The sequence below is a fragment of the Parasteatoda tepidariorum genome, chromosome 4, assembly GCF_043381705.1.
Source record: "Parasteatoda tepidariorum isolate YZ-2023 chromosome 4, CAS_Ptep_4.0, whole genome shotgun sequence".
Lineage (NCBI taxonomy): Eukaryota > Metazoa > Arthropoda > Arachnida > Araneae > Theridiidae > Parasteatoda > Parasteatoda tepidariorum.
Window position 1 is genome coordinate 90,365,747 of NC_092207.1, and position 19,124 is coordinate 90,384,870.

Genomic DNA, 19,124 nt, shown 5'->3' on the forward strand with positions numbered 1-19,124 from the left:
TTAAAAAAAAATGTGTTGTAATTGTAGAAAAAGAAATGTAAAACAAGAAAAAAAGAATTCATAGCGTGGGTAATTTCGACAGCTGATAATTACTTTTATTGAATAATGAAGCATTATTTATAATGAAAACTTTAAATTATCATTTAATTGAGACGATTATACTAATTGTAATTAATGAGAGGGGATAAGTTTAAAATAATTAGAATTAATTTACTGTTGACAGGATTTTAATTACGGCTGTTCATAAATTAACATTTTAAATCATGGTTACATAATTATTTAATGATCGTAGAAAACTTATCATCATGATCGCAAAAAATTTACAGGAAATTCATTCTGTCATTGTAAAAAGTTCACAGAAAAGTTATATAATAATGTTTTAAACTTATATAAACTTACATAACTTATAAAATTATATATAAAAAGTTTAAAAAAAGACACTTTTAACAAGATTGAAAATTGGTTATTCTCTTAAAGAAAACTTTTAACATGATCGAAAATTTCGTAAACAAAACTTATATCATGATCGACAAAATATTTAAGAAAACTTATACCATGATCGAAAAAAAAAGAAAAAGAAAAGAAAGCTCTGCATGAATAATGAATTAAAGAATTCAATGATCAGAAAAATCTCGAAGGAGGCAGTTAACGTAATGGTAAAGAAACAAGCAGAAAACACTAACCATGATCGCATAGGACTTGATTTTGAAAGGGACGGAATTTAATTACTGAGTCACAATAGTTTTCTTAATTTCACACAGGCAAAAAAAAATTTCTTAAATGTGCTGTGCTAAATACCAGCAAAAAGATTAGTTTTTTAAATCTATTATTCGTTTTGAAATTTAAGGGATTTAAATCGATAATAATTCACGAAAAGTTTTTTTGTTTGTGTGAAATAGTTAGGAGGCTATTAGAGATCTCTAATCATTGAGGGGGACATATACCCCCCCCCCAACGATGCCCATGCATGTTCGCAAAAAATTTGAAAAAAGGCCGATGATAAAATGAAATAAAAATAACCTCCTATTACGAACATCATTGAAGCGTTAAAGATGCGGTGTGCGATGACAAACGATGTGCGTTTAAGCATTAATCAAAAAAATAACAACAGTATTTCATCTCAAGGTAATGAAATAACGGACGTTTTCGAATCAAAGGTATCAATTGTCCATCACCAGGGAAAAGAATTAAAATACATTAAGTATAAGAATCCACTCTTCCACGCAATTTCCCTTTTAACCAGGCAAGGTCAAATTGGAAGAATTATTATTATGAACGAAAAGTCAAAACGACAAAAAAAGTTGCACCTAATCCTGGTGACATCATCTCTGAATGTTGCAGCTGTTTATTCTGCTGTCAACACACAGATAATGATTGCTGAAAAACATGCTCGTTAATGAATGAAGATAAAGTTGGTAACTAATTGCATTTACGTTTCAATATTACACATTACACTGAAAAAGTAATATGATTAAAATCGCTATTTACTTCGTATATCGAAAGAAATAAGACTTTTAATGTGATGGATTTGCAGATTTGTTCAAGGTTTTCTTTGATAAGTTTAGGAGAAAATATGCGGAAGGAAAATGTATGGTGTTAATTATGGTAATTAGAATAAAATGTGTCCTTTCATTTTAAAGACCGGTTGAATTATACAATTGTGAAGTTGTAGAATTAATTTAACTTAGCTAAAGTCATAGTAGAAGATTAATAATTAACCGGTTCCTTAACCAATTATTTTGAGAAAAAAAAATGCAAAAAATCAACGAACTTGTCAAAAATGAAGCAGAAAAATATACATATTGGGGGCCACGAATTGACATTTAAGAGTAGGGAAAAATCTTAAGGATCACAGTTGAGGAAGACGGGACTAAAATCATAAAAACTGCTCTGATTGCTGATGGAACTTGGAAGTGTTTTATCTATTTATTTGGGAAATCAAACAGTTTTTTGGTGTTTTTAATTACGGCTTTCTCTATACTGCTTCACTATATTCGATAGCGTTTCTATCTTTTTTTCGCTTAAATATTCTTTCACTATCTCAAATGTGCTTATTTTTTTACATTCTGAAAAACATATATATAAAAGGCGGTGACTACGGAACACCCCACAGAACATCTAACGATTTTTCATTAGTTGGAAGAAGGCGACTGCTTAAGTGCTGACTATCCATTTGATAAATATTAAAACTAAACTGCGCGAAGAGGCATTTAGTAAGCCCTGATTAAAAAATTTATCTAAACATTTTATCAAAACTTGTTTAATATATTAAGACTATTTGTATAACATAATCGTACTTTAATAAAGCCGTGGGGTCTCAGAGGATAGGCCATTCGCCTTCCAATGAGGTGAACCGGGATGGCTGGTCTATACGAATTCCGCACCCGACTCGCACTGACCACAGTTCTGAAGCAAAATATCCTCAGTGGTAGACGGATCATGGGTTAGAGTCTCCTTGCCATTAGACTAGCCATGGGAGATTGGTGGTTTTTCTCTCCATGCAACGCAAATGCGGGTAGGTTCCATCAAAAAGTCCTCCACGAAAGCAAATTTCTCTTGATACTTAATCCAGGTGTTACCTTGTCTTCTGTATTGGGTTTAAAACTACAAGGCTACGGAGTTGAACTTTAGTAGTTGTAAACCCAAAATTGGATCTGCTGTTCAATGACAGTTATAAAATAAACGTACAGACAGTACTTGTACCAAAAATGTAAATTTTGTGATTTTTCAATGATTTTAGTTTTATAAAATAATCAAAATGCTAAATAAATGGTGAAAAACATGGTTTGTATTAACATGCTTTGCATAACATGGTTTGCATAACTAAATATGAATTTTGTCCTCAAGATTTATGATTAATTTTTAAATTAGTTTCATTTTTACCAATTTGAAGATTCAACGTAACAATATTTAGTATTACTAAAATTCGCACTATCTATCATTTTTGTTTAAATTTAATTTTACCTGAATCGAAATTTACTCTCTGGAGACCGAAACTTGAACAAGATGTGTCCTTATCGATCCCCTTAGTAATTCCGTGTATGTACAATTAATCTTTTATAACGATTCAGTTTGGAAAGTTCCATTAAAAAGATAAATTTAGAATCTAAGTTGAACGCGTTCAGCTTACAAAATTGATAGATGTCTGCCTTTTAGAGGCATTTTCAAAGTTAATATATTGAAGAAAGACAGAAAAAGTATTACTCAAAGCAAATGATTTCTTTAATGGGACTTAATTAAGTATAATAATTTATACGTTGCAGAAAATAGCTCCAAATTAAAAACCAAAATAGATCCTTTAATAACTTAATAATTATGTAATGATTCGTAATTGCTTTTATAGTATGAGTGAAGTAAACGTAGTACAAAATCTACCAATCATTTATGCATTATCTATCGATTTCGGATAATATTTGATTTAAATATGTGACTATTATTCAGATTTATGTATTTATTAGTAAAATTTTAAATTAAGAAGAAATAAATCGTTGACTTTTGCAAGTAATGATTGTAAGTAGTTTTGTAACTAAGCAGGTTTCCATGATAGGCTCTAATATTTTTATCACACAATAAGAAAAATCAAAATTTTATATTAGTCACTCTAAAAATACAACTTACACATTTTCTGCGTTTCTTTAAAGAGTAAAATTAGTGTAAGAAAAATGCAATTAATGAATCATGCAAAACTTTCTTTTTAAAATAAGTACACTTTAAAAAACTCCGGATCAAATTACTACATGAAATAGCAACACTTAGGGTACATCATTCGTCAAATCTATTTTATCGTAAAATATTGTACTGTAATTTTTACGGTAATATTTATTTAATCACAGTGATTCAATGATTTTACAGTACTTATTACTGTAAAAACTACAATACATCAAATTTTTTGTTTTGAAACTTATTCCGGTACTTTTTACCGTAGTTTTTAAGAGTGTAAAAAAGGTAGAAATGATAACCCCATTAATTTGTAACCGATTAAATTGTAACCGATTAACAAAAAAAAAACAAACAAAAAAATAGCAGCATGTGTATTTGCATAAGCTTTGCTTTATTAATATGAGCATTAGTAAAAATATATATTATATAAAAAATATATAAGAATTATTTTCATACCCTCAAATTATATCTTTCATTTTAATTATATCCCTTTTTTTTTTAACATTTTACAGTTACTCTTAACTATAACTATATGCAGTAATGCTATAGTAATTTTAGATTTAATGTTTTTAAGTTATGATGTTAAAAAAAAGATATGTTGCAAATATCTCGTTACATACCGGGTTTTGTGAACAAATTTGAACAATTTAATTTATATACATAAGAACTCGTTTGAATCTTAGAATGTTTTTTCAGTAAAACTAATCAAGATCACAGTATGAGAATACGGGATCAAGAAAAATTTAGGGTACACGTAGGAAAAAATGACTTAAAAATGCTCTTAAGGTCATTTTACGACATTTACTTCCTTTAAGATCGTAGGTGGGCAAGCTAACTGTAACTGGGAGACATTCATTCTAATAAATAGAACTCTCTTGGAGGAAATTCTGAGTTACCTTTTTCTGTTTTTGCTAATTACCACCAGAATGTTTCTAAAAATTACGAACATCCTAAAATAAATTGTCTGAATATATTTTATTTTAAATGAAATAAGAATATGTTTTAACATTTCCGAACATTTGAAAATAAAGTCATATTTTTAAAGCTAAAAAATTAGCTAAAAGTTACCAATGGCATGAATTTCTTGGTACTTCTATATATTTTAATTTACTAAATTACTCATTACTAATAGATAGCAAATTCTGAGATAGACGTTCAAAAGGTATAAAACATACGAATTAATTTTATATCTTTAGAAATAAGTTTGCAGGCAATTAGCTATCACAATTGTATTTAAACATAAATGAAAATAATTGCAAAAAATTTAAGCGCTTGCTCATAATAGCTAAATTTTAAAATATAATTACAAATTTTAAATTAAAAATTAAAATTAATTTTAAACACTAAAAATCAAAAAAATAACTAATTTAAAAAAGAAAATCATGATTATTCCAGATATTTTTTTTTAATTTATAAAAATTGCTAACGCTTTTTCCTTGATTAAACCTAAATTTACTTGAAAAGTTTGACCAGAACAACTTAAGATATTTCAATGTAGAAACCTAATAATTTCCATGGAAATTTATATATTACTAGCTATAATGTAACAGAATTGCAAAAACCTTTTTATGCTAAGTTTAATAACTGATTCAATGGAGCTTTTATTAAAAACTTATCTAATTAACGATGTTTTCTTTTCTTTTTCTTTGCCTCCTAGAAAAGGACTTAGGAGACAAAGTGCTCCATTAAATATATAAGATTTGAAGAAAAAAGAAGTAGAAGAAAAAAGAAGCAGGAGAAAAAAGATGATAAAAATGAATTTAGTATCTTTTTTTTATTTAGTTACAAGACAATAGAAAGCACTAAAAGCTTCAGCAATGGATAGGCCATGACAGCATAAAAGCCTTAAATAGAGCTTCTTTTCCCTTTTTTTCCTTTATTTTAGTTTTTAAGAGCTTAATAAGTCATTCCTGTTATGAGTCAGCATTTGACATTGTGACTAACTGAGAAAAAGGAGTATAATTTTTCTTATGCTTTCGAATATTCCAGTTATTGTACAACGTATGAATAAAATTAAGATTTTATATCAGTTAGAATATAATGCAAAGTAAACTCAGCATATATTTTATTCAGTAACAATTAAGAATGATTCTCATACAGCAAAAAACCATTTTATATAATGTACACTTTTTAAAAAAAAAAGATTTTGAGAACTAGTATTGTAGTTTTTATTTCACTGAATGACATCTAGTACATAAAATTTGAACTATATAATGTAATTTATGTCTTATTTAAAAAAATAAAGCAGTAAAATAAATTTATATGTATATTCTAATAAAAACTGAACTTTAAAATGCAATATAAACTTATGGGAAATGTTTTTTAGAAATAAATTGTTTTAGGAAATTATTAAAATTGATTATGTAGACCAATTTATTACAGTTCTGCGCTTCTGGTGACACAAGAAGAAATATTAAATTGTTTAACTATTTGTTGATTAATTTTTTTATTTCATTCTCAAATGTTTTAGTAAATATATTATTTCAAAAATATTTTAGAATCTGACATAATTCTAAATTTTAATAAATTTTATTTGGATGAAAGCATTATTTAAGCAGCAATATGTGAATGGATAATTTTTATTTTTTACAAAAAGTATCACAAAAATTGACTGTTCAAAAAATTTTCAATTTTAGGCTATCGATAATCTACTACTGAAATAATGCATTAATAATTATTATTCTGATACAAAATATTCACAAATTAAATATTTTGATAATTAATTATTACTTGAAAATTGATTATTAAATTTGATAGATAAATATTTATAATTAGTTGGCAAATAATTTGAGAATTAATTAGTTTTCTGATTCTAAATTTGAAAACAGGATGAACATAATCTCTCATAGACTCTAATCTCTTATTTAAAAAGTTTAAGAGCAAATGTAACAGAAAATCATGCTAATAGATAAGCTAATTTTGATCATTGTTGTATACATGTTATAGTTTTATCCTTATTGTATTCAAATTTTGAATTATAAATTTTTTTATTGACATTACCTGCTTCAAGTTTTTTTAAAATTTCATTTGAGTTTTAAACTTATATTTTTTTATTAATAAAAATAGCTGACAAATTCTTTTTTATTTATAAAAATAAATAAATCTATAAATAAATAGTTTCTTTGCCAATAACAATACCATAAAAATAATTTCAAGGTTTGTTTTGAATTTGTAACATCTTTAAAGATTTATCTTTCTCGAAATCAACTGGATAATTATTTTGCATTTTATATTTTTGAATAATTTCCAAATAATGGACCTTTCCCTGGTAAGTTGATACTGAAAATTTCAATCTAGTTGGAATCTTTCCGGCCAGTTAGATTTAAGGTGAAGCCTATTTTCAAAAATTTTCCAAATAATGAATCTCTCTTTGATGAGTTGAGGCTGAAAATTTCAATCTAACCGGTCACTTTACGGCCAGTTAGATTTAAGATGAAGCCTATTTTCAAAATATTTCCAAATAATGAATCTCTCTCTGATGAGTCGAGGCTGAATATTTTAATCTCTCTGGTCACTTTACGGCCAGCTAGATTTAAGATAAAGTCCCTTTTCGAAAAATTTCCAAATAATAGATCTTTCTCTACTGAGTCACTGCTGAAAATTTTTTCCCCAACAGGTCACGTGACACGCCAGGTCACGTCAGTGACAAGATCTTTATCTTCCATGCTTATATCTAATCATTTATGAGTAACAACAATCATATGTTGAGTTAATCAACTTATAATACTGAATTTAACATTATGACATAATAAAAGATGTAAATTCTAAACTCAGGATTTTTCTGTCTTAAAATAAACAGTAAATTCTAAACTCAGGATTTTTCTGTCTTAAAATAAACACTATTTGTCTTGAAACAGTAAACGTTTTATTCCTAGTTTTTTATTTTATAGACGTCGTTGAATAGTTGACCCAATTTTGAGTTTATGATTACCAATGTTCAACTCCGTATTTTTGAACTCAATCCAGAAGACAAGGGAGCTATTGGACCAATTATTGGGAGAAATTCTTCTTTGTGAGGAACTTCTTGATGGAACTAACCCACGTTTGAGTTACATGGTTAGGAACACCATGAAATCCTTCCATGGTTAGCCTGACGGCAAGAGAACTTTACTCCATGATCCGTCAACCACTGATGATATCTAACGTCAGCACTGCGGTCAGCATCTGGGTCTCCTCATTGGAAGGCGAACGCTGTAGCTCTTGAGCCACCACTGCTCAAACTTATGCCTTTCTTTCTCAATTGAATTATTCATCATATCACAATAAAAAGTATATCCTTTAAGTCAAACATTTTTCCATCGGCAACAATTATCGTCCTAATTTGTTAAACATACAAATTTTTTTAAAAATATAATAAACCTTATGTAACATAAGCTTCATAAGTCTGGAAACAGTACATAATCTGCAATAACCTCTTAAGGGTAAACAATTTTTCATTGGCAACAATAATCGCCCTACTTCATAATCATTTGAATTTTTAAAATTTCAATAAATCTTTGTAACAAAAACGTTATTGGATATGTTGTAATCTAGAGTCAGCATTTTGATTGCATGAAAACATAGGTATAGGAAGACAAATTAAGAAAAAAATGTTGGAGGAAAAAACTTACGTTTGTCGTCAGTTGGGAGGTGAGAGTTGTAACTTTCTCATGGGCTTGGTCCAATTCCCTCTTCAGTTTCCTAATTTCGTGCGCTTGTTTTTCTTCAGCCTTTAAAGTAAAAAAAAAATATTTTCAGCCATTTTACAATAGTATGCATAAAAACTATTATAAGAATAGCGTATTTTTAAAATTACGGATTCTACAGATCTAATAGTTTTAAGACTATACATTAAAACAGTAATGCAAAGAGTGAGAAATTTACAATTCAAGTTTCAGCCAGCAAAGGTGATTTAAAGATTCATTTTATGAAATAAACCATGAACAAATTCGTTAACAATTAAATAATGCATAAAAGTTTAAACATAATAACGTTACATAAGCTAAATTAAACTCCTTTTTTGTTACTTCATTAAGCTTGAGTAATTTATGCATAAAATTGTTATAAAGTACAATTAAATAGGAACTAATTTGAAAAGTAAGTTTTTTAAAACTTAAATACGTAAATTTTAGGTATATTCGAATTTTGAAATTATTATCTATTGAAGTTTTATATACTAAGAAATAGAAAACATTGAACCATATAAAACTCATTCACGTTTTAAAAAAATTTCCGAACATTTAAATTACATAAAAATTTAGCTCAAACATTGTAAAAAAAAATTAAGTGAAAAATTGATTTAGTAAAATCGGAAAATTGGTTTATTTTGTAAGCAAGCATATTTTTATAACAATAAAAAGGAAAACATTGATTTAAACCATTGAAAAAACTACATATGAATGGAATTTACGTGAATCATAATAATAATATTAATATAGAGAATTAACTAATTTATATTGTAAATAAGTTATCAAAAGTCACAACAGACAAAGTTCTACGCGTACATTTGAAAAAGACTGGCAAGATATTTGATAAGACAAATTAAAAACAAATAAGACAAATAAATATTTATTCCAAAAATAAATTTAAAATCAATCAATACATACATTATATATATATATATATAAATATAATTTTTTTTCTACAAATTAAATACAATTGCTACTTACTGTGGAATAGATGGAGGAACTGGTTGACACCAAAGACAATGCTGAACCATGAACTAAAAAAAAGAAGAAAAAGTAAAGAAATTAAAAAGCATACCAACAACATAAATGATTTAAAAAAAGATACACAAACAAACTGTTAAAAATTGTTACTTTTAATTAAAAAAATTTACTTTTTAAGATTTTATAAATTTTAAGTCATTTTTAATGATCTAGTGTTGCAGCGAACACAAAAATTTATAATTTAAGAAGCATTGTTTCCTAACTATTATTACATGACTAAAGAAAAAAAAAACATTTCAAAGAATCAATCAAAATGCACTCTTATTTTCTAATAGACATTTTGTACTTTTTTGGAGAATGGTTTTGTTAACAGTGACTTTCATTTTATATTGTAAGCATCTTTTGAAAAATCTTTTCAACGTTGAACTACAATATTGGTATATCGAACCATAATGATGTGCAAATTTGTGACAATTTTAATACCATGATAAATTGATCCATGTTTTTGTTAAAACAGAATCATTTTATTGTGTATTTAAGTTCAAGAATAAGGTTAAGAATATAATAAGGTTCAACCTAACAAAGTATTAAGATTTGCAAAGAGTTTGAAATATCATGGTTTAGCACACTAAATGACGAAACATGGGTTAGCAAGCTTTATATTTCTGACAATGCATGCATTACAATAACATTGTGAATGTTTTTAGAAACTCTTTTGCAAAGAAAAAAGCCACATTTTCAGAGCCTTAAAACGAAGAACTATAATTTCAAACAATGTATACTATTTTGCTGTTGCTACTCACTTTAAGTTTATAACTTCCTTTCTATTTGCGTCCATTTTTTTTCATTCAGGTTACAAATTTACAACTACAGCAATTAAAAATAGGCGAAATATTTTTACCCAGATAAAAATCATTAAAAAATAAAGGCATAATTATTAATTATTTGCATATCTTTATGAGCCCAAGCACTGCAACATTGGAGAAACTTTTGAAATATTATTAAATGAATAACAAACGCAATTCATTTTGTTATAAAGTGGTTTTTTCCCGTATTGACATTTTGCACCATTATCAAAACCAGAGAGAAAAACCACGTGTACAAAACTTAAGATAAAAGTCAAGAATAACTGTTACAAGTTCACATCAGTTATCAAAAAAGTTATTATTTATTAAAAGTGTTATTGCATATAATAACAAAGATTTTCAAAAATAGCCTTAAAAAAGAATGATATCGTAAACATATAAAAGAACTATATCAATATTTATATCTGGATTAGATATCAAATGAACAAAACTTACGATAAAAATTAAGAATAACTAACTATCAAAAATTCACATCAGTTATCAAAAAAGATATTATTTATTACAAGCGTTATTTCACATAATATTAGAGATTTAACAAAACAGCCTTAAAAAGAATGATATCGTCAGCATTTAAAAGAACGATATCAATATTAAAAATAACTTACTGTCATCATCTTTGCTATTCATTTTAAGAAGTAGTCCTGACATGTAAGGAGACATGGAACTACGACTATTGCCTGTGTGGTTTGAAAAACTACCAGAATTCGGTACTGAGGATGTAGTACCAGGAGATAGAGGATACATATTGTACCGACTTCCTCCCTGAAAACAAAATGGTGCATTAAATATAATTTTTTAAGAAAGATGAATCAATAATACATATATTTTCTAAGCAAATTCAAGCGAAGAATAATTGAAATTTAAGCACACAAACACAAAATGTTCATAAAATTTCGTTTTGTTGAACTTAAAATTCTTAAAATTTAGTTTTGTTTTGTTATTTTTGGTAATTTAATTTAATTTAAAACTGATATTAGATAGATATTAATGTCTAAATAATCTATTTTTTCTTAGAGGATTCTAAAACCACATTTTGAAGAAAAATTAAATTGAAGAAGAATACACACTTTTAGGGTACAAAATATGTTAATACAATAATCTTAATATCTTTTTTGTTTATTGTTTAAACATGGGGGCATTTTAAGTAAAAATGTATTTATTTAAATTTAAATTTTCATTAAACCAGCTGAAAATATAAAATTTTTTTTAATGCCTACTCGGAAACTGACATTCATTATTCGGAAGTCAGAAGGGCAGATTTATTGACCACTCTTTTAAGGGCACCCTATTAGGTGGGCCAACATTGCTCCCACAGTGCAATAAGGACAGATAGTATAGAGAAGAGAATAAAACAACATTCATGCCTTGTCTGGGATTCGAACCCAGGAACTTTCTAAAGTGAGGTCAGCTCCCTGACCACAATACATGCCTGTCGGTAATTAAAACAATAAAATATGAAAAATAATGCTAATTAATTTAGAATTGAACATTTAATAAGTGTCAAAAATCGTATAAATGTTTCAGGATATAAATATATAGTGAAATTAAATCTTTTATTGAAGTATAAATAAATAAAAAAAGAATTAATATAAATTTCAAAGCCAACTTTTGAACTTTTAAAAATAACTATTATTAGATAAAAATTAGATAAACAAAAATATCTCAACTCTAGGTAGAAAAGAATAATAATTTGTGTACATAAACTGCCTTGTAATTTTTTTTCTGTTTATTACAACAAAAAAGGTAATTAACAAGGCAGGGAAGCATTTTAACTTATTAAAAATTAGCTTACCATTACAATAAAATCCCTTTAGTATCAAAAACTAAACAGGTAGAATAAAAAAAATAGAACCCTTGAAAACAAACAAATGAATATTTTTTACTAAAATATTTTTAAATGCAATCCAACAAATAAATACTGAAAGGGATATTAAATTATAAATAAGATTTACTTTATTTTCTTAACCAATCACATGCGATTTTTTTTCTATTTTCACTTTATAACAAGATGAGTAAAATAGTATAGAAATTTAAAATTAAAAGAAAATTCCATGTGAATTTTTAAAAAAAATCTCTTTACATTCAGGAATCAATATTAATAAATAGTTATGCGAATTACATTTATAAATAGTTTTGTGAAAATCATGTGAAATTAGTTCAGATGTTTATAAACTCATTTCATTGTTTCCGCATAAAATATTCTTGATAGTTACTCCAGTCTTGAAAATTTAAATATAGATGAAAAATTTTTTTTTTGAAATTTACCGAACAATGCTTTCTTTTCTAATCATATTTGGTTCACATTAATAAGAGGTATTATGACATCTTATATGAATATATTTTAGTAAACACAAACTTAATAATTATGAAATAATATTTCTTTTGTTAATGACCAATGATAAAAAATAGAATGATCTTAATTTTAAGTATCAAATCTATTAAAAACTATGATATTAAAGATGCAGGAAGAACTAGTAAATTGTGTTGGAGCTAAGTATATGCATATTTTTTCAAAAATTATTAATCATCACTTAGCTCTTTTCAATACTTTAAATTTTAAATTCAATACATATTGATTTAAAATTCAATATATTTTAATTTAAAATTCAATATAGATTAATTTAATATTCATGAATAAAAATTTATTTAATATTTGCGAATCAATATTAATTATGTTACTTAAAACTTACTTATGTTACTTTTACTGTTAAAAAAAAGTATTTTAATCACTTTAATTTATATCCAAGACAAATAACCTTGAAAAATACAGATTGTTAAACAGAACAATTTAAGAGCACCATGACTGACTAACTTCAATCTATGCAAATGTAACAAGCAGTCATACAAATAAAGTTTCATAAATTATTCATGAGGGGACAGAAAGTGACAGAGAGGAGTTTTCATTACTTGAGAATACTTTCTTCCCTAATTTGACTCTTAATGATGTCACTTGAGCGTTTTCTATTGTTTCACGGATATGCGCCATTTTTTTTTCTTTTTGGAAGACAAAAGTTGTCTTTAAAAAGTATTAGATTGCAATAAGTCGAAAAAAGATATAAATTATATAGGTTGAGGTTTATAATCGGTAAGACAATACATATATAGAATTTTAATGACATGGATAAAAAGAAGAAGGATAATAAAGGAAAAATTTGCATTAGTATGAGCGATTTGTTGGAAGTTTAGAACATTTAATTTGAGTTTGCAATTAATACTGAGATTAGCTAAGAGTAAGTCCTAAAAATTAATTTAAATTTTAGAAATGATAAGAAGCAATTAAGTGATTAGAATAGATAATTGTGCACTGCATAAATTGAAATTAGTCATGTTGGTTTTACTGTTATTTTTGTCAATCTATATTTTTCAAGTTTAATTTTTTGGATATAAGTTAATAAGATTGAAAATAAAAAATAAATATATTTCTTCTCAAATTTATTTCGTGATTAAATTAATATTTATAGCTTTGAAAAATTGAAGAAATTTAACTCTCAGTATAAATTTAAATAAACTTTTAGAGTCTTGTAAAATAAGCCTTTGAGCTTTCTTCAAATAAACCCTTAGAATTTTCCCAGGAAAAAAAATCTTTGAATAACTTTAAAATTTCAATGAATAGTTTGAATTAGCTAAAAAAATATTAATTATTTAATTAATTCAAATAAATTCGTTGCTATAAATGCACGGGTTTAAAAAAAATTATATGAATAACTCGTTCAAAAATTATTAAAATTGAACATTTTATGTTACTCAATTGTTAACAAAACATAGAAGGGAACATTTAGTTTAAAATAATTCCGATATTAAGAGAAAAAAAAATTCGAAACTAAATTAAGGTTACTGGAATAAAAGTTGGATAAAAAAATATATGTATTAAAATTGTAAATAGTTAAAACGCAATAATAAACAAAATTTTAAAATCCCAAATAAACATTCGATGTTACTAGTTCATTAATATTCACGGTTTCATTGTAGTATATTCTTAAATGGAGGAACTTAATTACAATATAGTGTACACTTGAAATTACCATCCACACACACAAATGCCTAAGAAAAAGTAATGGGCATACCTGTGGCGCAGAACTTGGCGAGGTCGGCTGAGAGCCAGTATTGCCAGCAGCAGCGGAGGCTATAGCAGCTGCCATAAATGCATTTCCACTTGGAGTTGCATAGATGTTTTGACCCTCAGGATCATCGGATGATCTTTGTAACATATAGGAGGCTAACTTTTCGGACTTCGTAGACCGGATAGAGTTTGACCTGGACAACCTTGGCGAAGCGGCCAGTTCTCTTTGATGGAGCATGAGCCGGGCGTGCGTTAGGCTATTGGCTCGGGCATGCTGAATCTGTCAGAAAGAAGGATTAAATAAATAAAAATATAAAAAAACTAAGATGTTTTCTTAAAACGTGATAAGTTATTAAGCTATTTGGAGAAGAAAACGAATAAATAAGTTGGTTTGTAACGTTGACAAAAGTTTTTTAGAACAACATAATTACTAAATTATGCTAAGAAATAAACAAAATGTATTTATGATGTAAACAAAAATTATAATTCTTTCACAAAATGATTTAATTTGTTAATTGTGCCCAGAAATAAACAACTTCTCAACTAATTTGATAGATACCACTAATATTAATAATAGTCTGCGATTAAATGACGACTAATTCGATAGAAAAAATTGCAGGATTAACAAATAAATAATTTAAGTTTTTAAAGATAATTTGAGAAGCTGAGGCTTTTTTTAATGAATGACATTATTAGTTTCAAAATTGAGGGGAAACAGACCGTACAAATTTAACATTGGATAAATGTACAATATTTTTTAATTTATTAAGCTATGAGAGCTTTAAGCATAACTTTTAAATTAAAGTAACAAGATAACCAGCACTACAGCTGATTACTTTCAATGAACTCATTCTTTTCTCAGTACTACTCCAAGACATGCACAACGCAATTAACTCTCGCTTGAATTTAATCCTTTATCTAAGCAAAGATTTTTTTTATTTTTTATCTTCTCCTTAATTAAAGTAACTGAATAACTTCCCACTTATTATTTCAGCTTGCAATATTTATATCTACGATGTGCCTTTTTAAAACGATTTACCTAATATGCGGTAATTAAAATTTAGCACTAAAATTTTAATTTTTATACAAATTACTAAAACTACATTTTAGTCTTTTTTTTACAACCAATGCTTGATGCAGAAATGTATAAAAGAGAAATATTTTACGATTATTAGAATAAATTAGTCTCAGCATGATTTAAGATACCTAAGTACAAAAAATAAGTAAATGAAAAATAAATAACTTAAAAATTTATTCTTTTAAATAAATCAAAAATAAAATTTACTATTTACTTAGTGATTCAAACAATTTATTTATTACAATTTAAATAACATTACAAGTAATTAAAGACCAATCACGGGAGGAAAAAATCTGGTAATAATTACCGCACTGAATAGTAAAGACTTTTCTGGTAAATAAAAAGTCATAATTTTGGTAAGGAAACCAAAATGTACCGTATATAAACCATTCATATGGCAACGGTTTCCGTTTATATGGTAACGGTCTACGGAAATTTTGGTTTTAAAAATTATAGTTCATATAACCACACATTTAGTAAAAATACAAAGCTGAATAGTAAGAATGATTTTTATGCCATGCTTCAAAGTATGATTATAAAACGACTAAATTTTGACAAACATTTCTTAATGTTAATTTTACAGATTATTATTTTTAATGTTTAACAAAGTAATTATCAAAGTGCACAGCTTTACTTTAAGTCCTACCTCAACACTTATTTAAATAAAAAATATGGTTAAGCTGAACTTGAAGTTATAACAAATATAATAAATGATTAATAAATGTTTCTCAATTAAAAAGTTGGTATTTTGAAATCAGAAACATAAGAAGAACATACATACAATGTTAAGTTCTCCTTACAAATAATAGAACAAAAAAATTATTCACACTGAAAATTAAAGAAACAATAACGTTACGGTCTTGCTATATTATACTCTAATAAATATTAACACTTTAATTCAATTTCATGAATTCTAAATTAGTGTGCCCCAACCTTTTGCAGGCTGTTGAGCGTTTTTTTGACACTGGATATTTGAAATAACAGACTAACTCAATAATATTGACTGTATCTAAGTAGAGAAATCAATTACAATTATTATTTTTTTCATATCAGAAAATTGAGCTTTTATAGTAGTAGATAATACATTCAGATGATAGAATAGACGAAATGTATAAATACTAACATTAATTTTCAGTGTAACTAAAACTCTGAATTAGTTTCTTTTATTGTCTCTCTAAACAATAAAATTGATTGCTCTAAATATCTCAGTGAGTTTTCAAAATCTTACTCCCCCTTCTTTTTCATAGCATCGTATGTTAAGTAAAAAATTTTTTTTTTGATTCAATGAAAATGCAGCGTATTTCGTTCAAATAAAAAATAGAACTGTATGCCTCTTTAATTTGTAGTTAGGCTTTTTTTAATCTTTTTTTTAAAAGTTTAATGATTAAACGAAATTTGGAACTATTTCTTCTTTTTCAACTTCATCGACTACTGTTTTTGTAAAAAATTTAAATATCTATCATTACATAATTCTACTGCGAAAAGAAATGCAAACCGAAATATAAAACACATTCAAAAAACTTAAACAATCTAGATTTTACAAGGGAAAGTGAAAAATTAAATATGAAGCGAAATAAACGTGGCATTCCCTAATCAAGCAAAATGAACAAGTTCGATTAAAAAATTGTAAATATTTTGATTAGGTTATTGCAACACAATCCTGAAATAAATAACTCCATAATTGTAACAAATCAAGGGTGAAATAAGGCAAAGTTAGTAAAAAAATCTCAAATACTGATGAAGACATACTTGATTTAATTCTTGTTTTCATTCTTACCTGTGCGTGAATGCTGGAAGACGTTGATGACAAGGATTCCATGCTGTCTGCTTCAGTCAAAGTTCCTCCACCCCTGCCTCCTGTAACAGAAGTACCACAGCTGGGGCTGTGCCTCATCCATGAGTATGGGCCATGGTCCAAGGATGCATAGTTATCCATATCCCTAAGGGGGGCAGAGAGCCGGGGCGTTCTGCCCCCCAACATCATATAGTCAGATAAGGGAGTTGGGGACCCATTAAGAATAGATCTACTTCCATATACTCTTTCCTTGAGTCCTGTACCAGGACCAGGAGTGGTCATGAAGTATTGTTTGGGGGGAGGGGGCGGATACTTCCGCCCCAGCGAGCTATACTCGCTGTCGGAATGTACGGCACTATACAGGTCGCTGGTGTTAGTCTGCGTGCTGCCGCAGACTTTGACTTTGCTGCCGCCCTTGCTGCGTGATGTTGGGAGATGGTGATGGTCGCCCGCGCCGGCCGCGGGGCGGCGCTCCAACCCTCCGTAGCACTGCGACATTTCATCGGTAGGGGCGCGCTCTAAATCGCCCGTCTTCTCATCAGCCGCGCCCCTCTTGCCGACCGCTGCCTTACTACTGCCGCTTTGCTTACTGCCTCCGTTTACATTGTATCCATTGCTGCTGGTGGCGCCCTGTGTTTTCTTGCTGTAAGATCCTCCAACCGATGAGGTTGCCGGGGCAACACTATTCGTTGATGAAGACGTCCGAGAACTCTTTCGTCCGGTCATTTCGAGAGATTCGGAACTTCCTGCCTTCGGTAAAGACTGTTTGGAAGATTGGTTCTTTGGACATTCCGGCTCGGGGTGTCGATCTGGGACGACGGCTAACTTGTGTTTGGAGCGGTGGGAATCCGTTCCAGAACTCTTTTTGGAATCAGATGAAGACTTGACGGATTTCTTGCTGCCACTCTTGTCTGACTTGACGGACTGTGCATCTTGTTGCTGCTGTTGGAGAAGATATTTCTTCCAGGAAGAAGAGGAGACGTGATGGAATGCACTGGTCTCTGTTTGCATAGAGCTGTCCGTTTTCTTCACATGGGCTTGTTTTGACTTGGAGCCTCCAGTGCTGACCACGACTTCCTCTACCGCCTACGATTGAGAATAAAATAGTTTGAATAGTTAAGATTGTTAATACACTTAAAAATCGATTGCTAAATATTAAGAATGAATTCTATTTAAAATGAATAAATAAAATTAATAAAGACTATATAATTTTATTTTCAAATAAATATTAATATTCACTAAGAATTTTTAAACAATCATAAAAATAATATTCCTAAACCGAATTGATCTGAAAAGAATTTTAACGTTTTAATTAATACTTCTCTTTTTTTTGTTTGTAATTTAATTGAAATAAACTTTTTCTCAATTTCATTCCTAAAAACGATTTTTTAGCACAAAACGATAATAATACAAAGCACTAGCTGTAAATTAGTTTATTTAAAACCTACATAATAATAAAGCTAATTACAAAATGTTATAAAATTATTTCCGTTCAACATTTTTTACACCTTGACGCAAATGGGGACACCAGCGTCAATTATATGAATTTTTTTTTCTGTTGTTTTAATTAAAAGCAAAAATATATTTAAATATTTTTTAATTATAAATAATGATCTAATAGTTACTAAAACAATCTGTTAGATTATTGGAATCATATTTGTGCTAAAATATAAATCCAAAAAAGTAGTTTGAATTTTTTTTTTCATTCATATTCAAAGCTTTGTCAATGATAAATAAATGTTTATCTTAGATCTAAATAACTGCAAATAAGTGCAATATTGAAAAATTATAGTTTGGAAGATTTCATTTTTAACGCAGAAAGAGACATCGATGTTTCCTGCTGTATTTCATAGCCATAAATTTAAAATGCTAAATATAATATTTTTCACTTATTCCGACCTAAATTAATACAAAACAGTATGAAAAATATGTTTAATAAAAATTCTGCTTCAAATGGTTAAAGCGTAATTTACAAATTGTTCAGCAAGCGAATTTGCTACTGAAATATGCATGAATT

The 19,124-nt window shown here is 27.8% G+C and overlaps 1 protein-coding gene across 19 annotated transcripts in view; it reads right to left on the reverse strand.

Moving 5' to 3' along the window:
- The window catches only part of LOC107442127 (neuron navigator 2), a 524,062-nt gene that overhangs the window by 57,140 nt on the left and 447,798 nt on the right, over positions 1 to 19,124 (reverse strand). For all 19 annotated transcript variants that reach the window (XM_071180175.1, XM_043039751.2, XM_043039753.2 and 16 more), the window contains 5 exons: positions 17,090 to 18,193; positions 14,239 to 14,514; positions 10,780 to 10,936; positions 9,309 to 9,361; positions 8,271 to 8,369 (listed from right to left, as the gene is read on the reverse strand). In XM_071180175.1, coding sequence (XP_071036276.1) covers positions 8,271 to 8,369; positions 9,309 to 9,361; positions 10,780 to 10,936; positions 14,239 to 14,514; positions 17,090 to 18,193 — 1,689 coding nt within the window. The remainder of the gene's footprint in view (positions 1 to 8,270; positions 8,370 to 9,308; positions 9,362 to 10,779; positions 10,937 to 14,238; positions 14,515 to 17,089; positions 18,194 to 19,124) is intronic.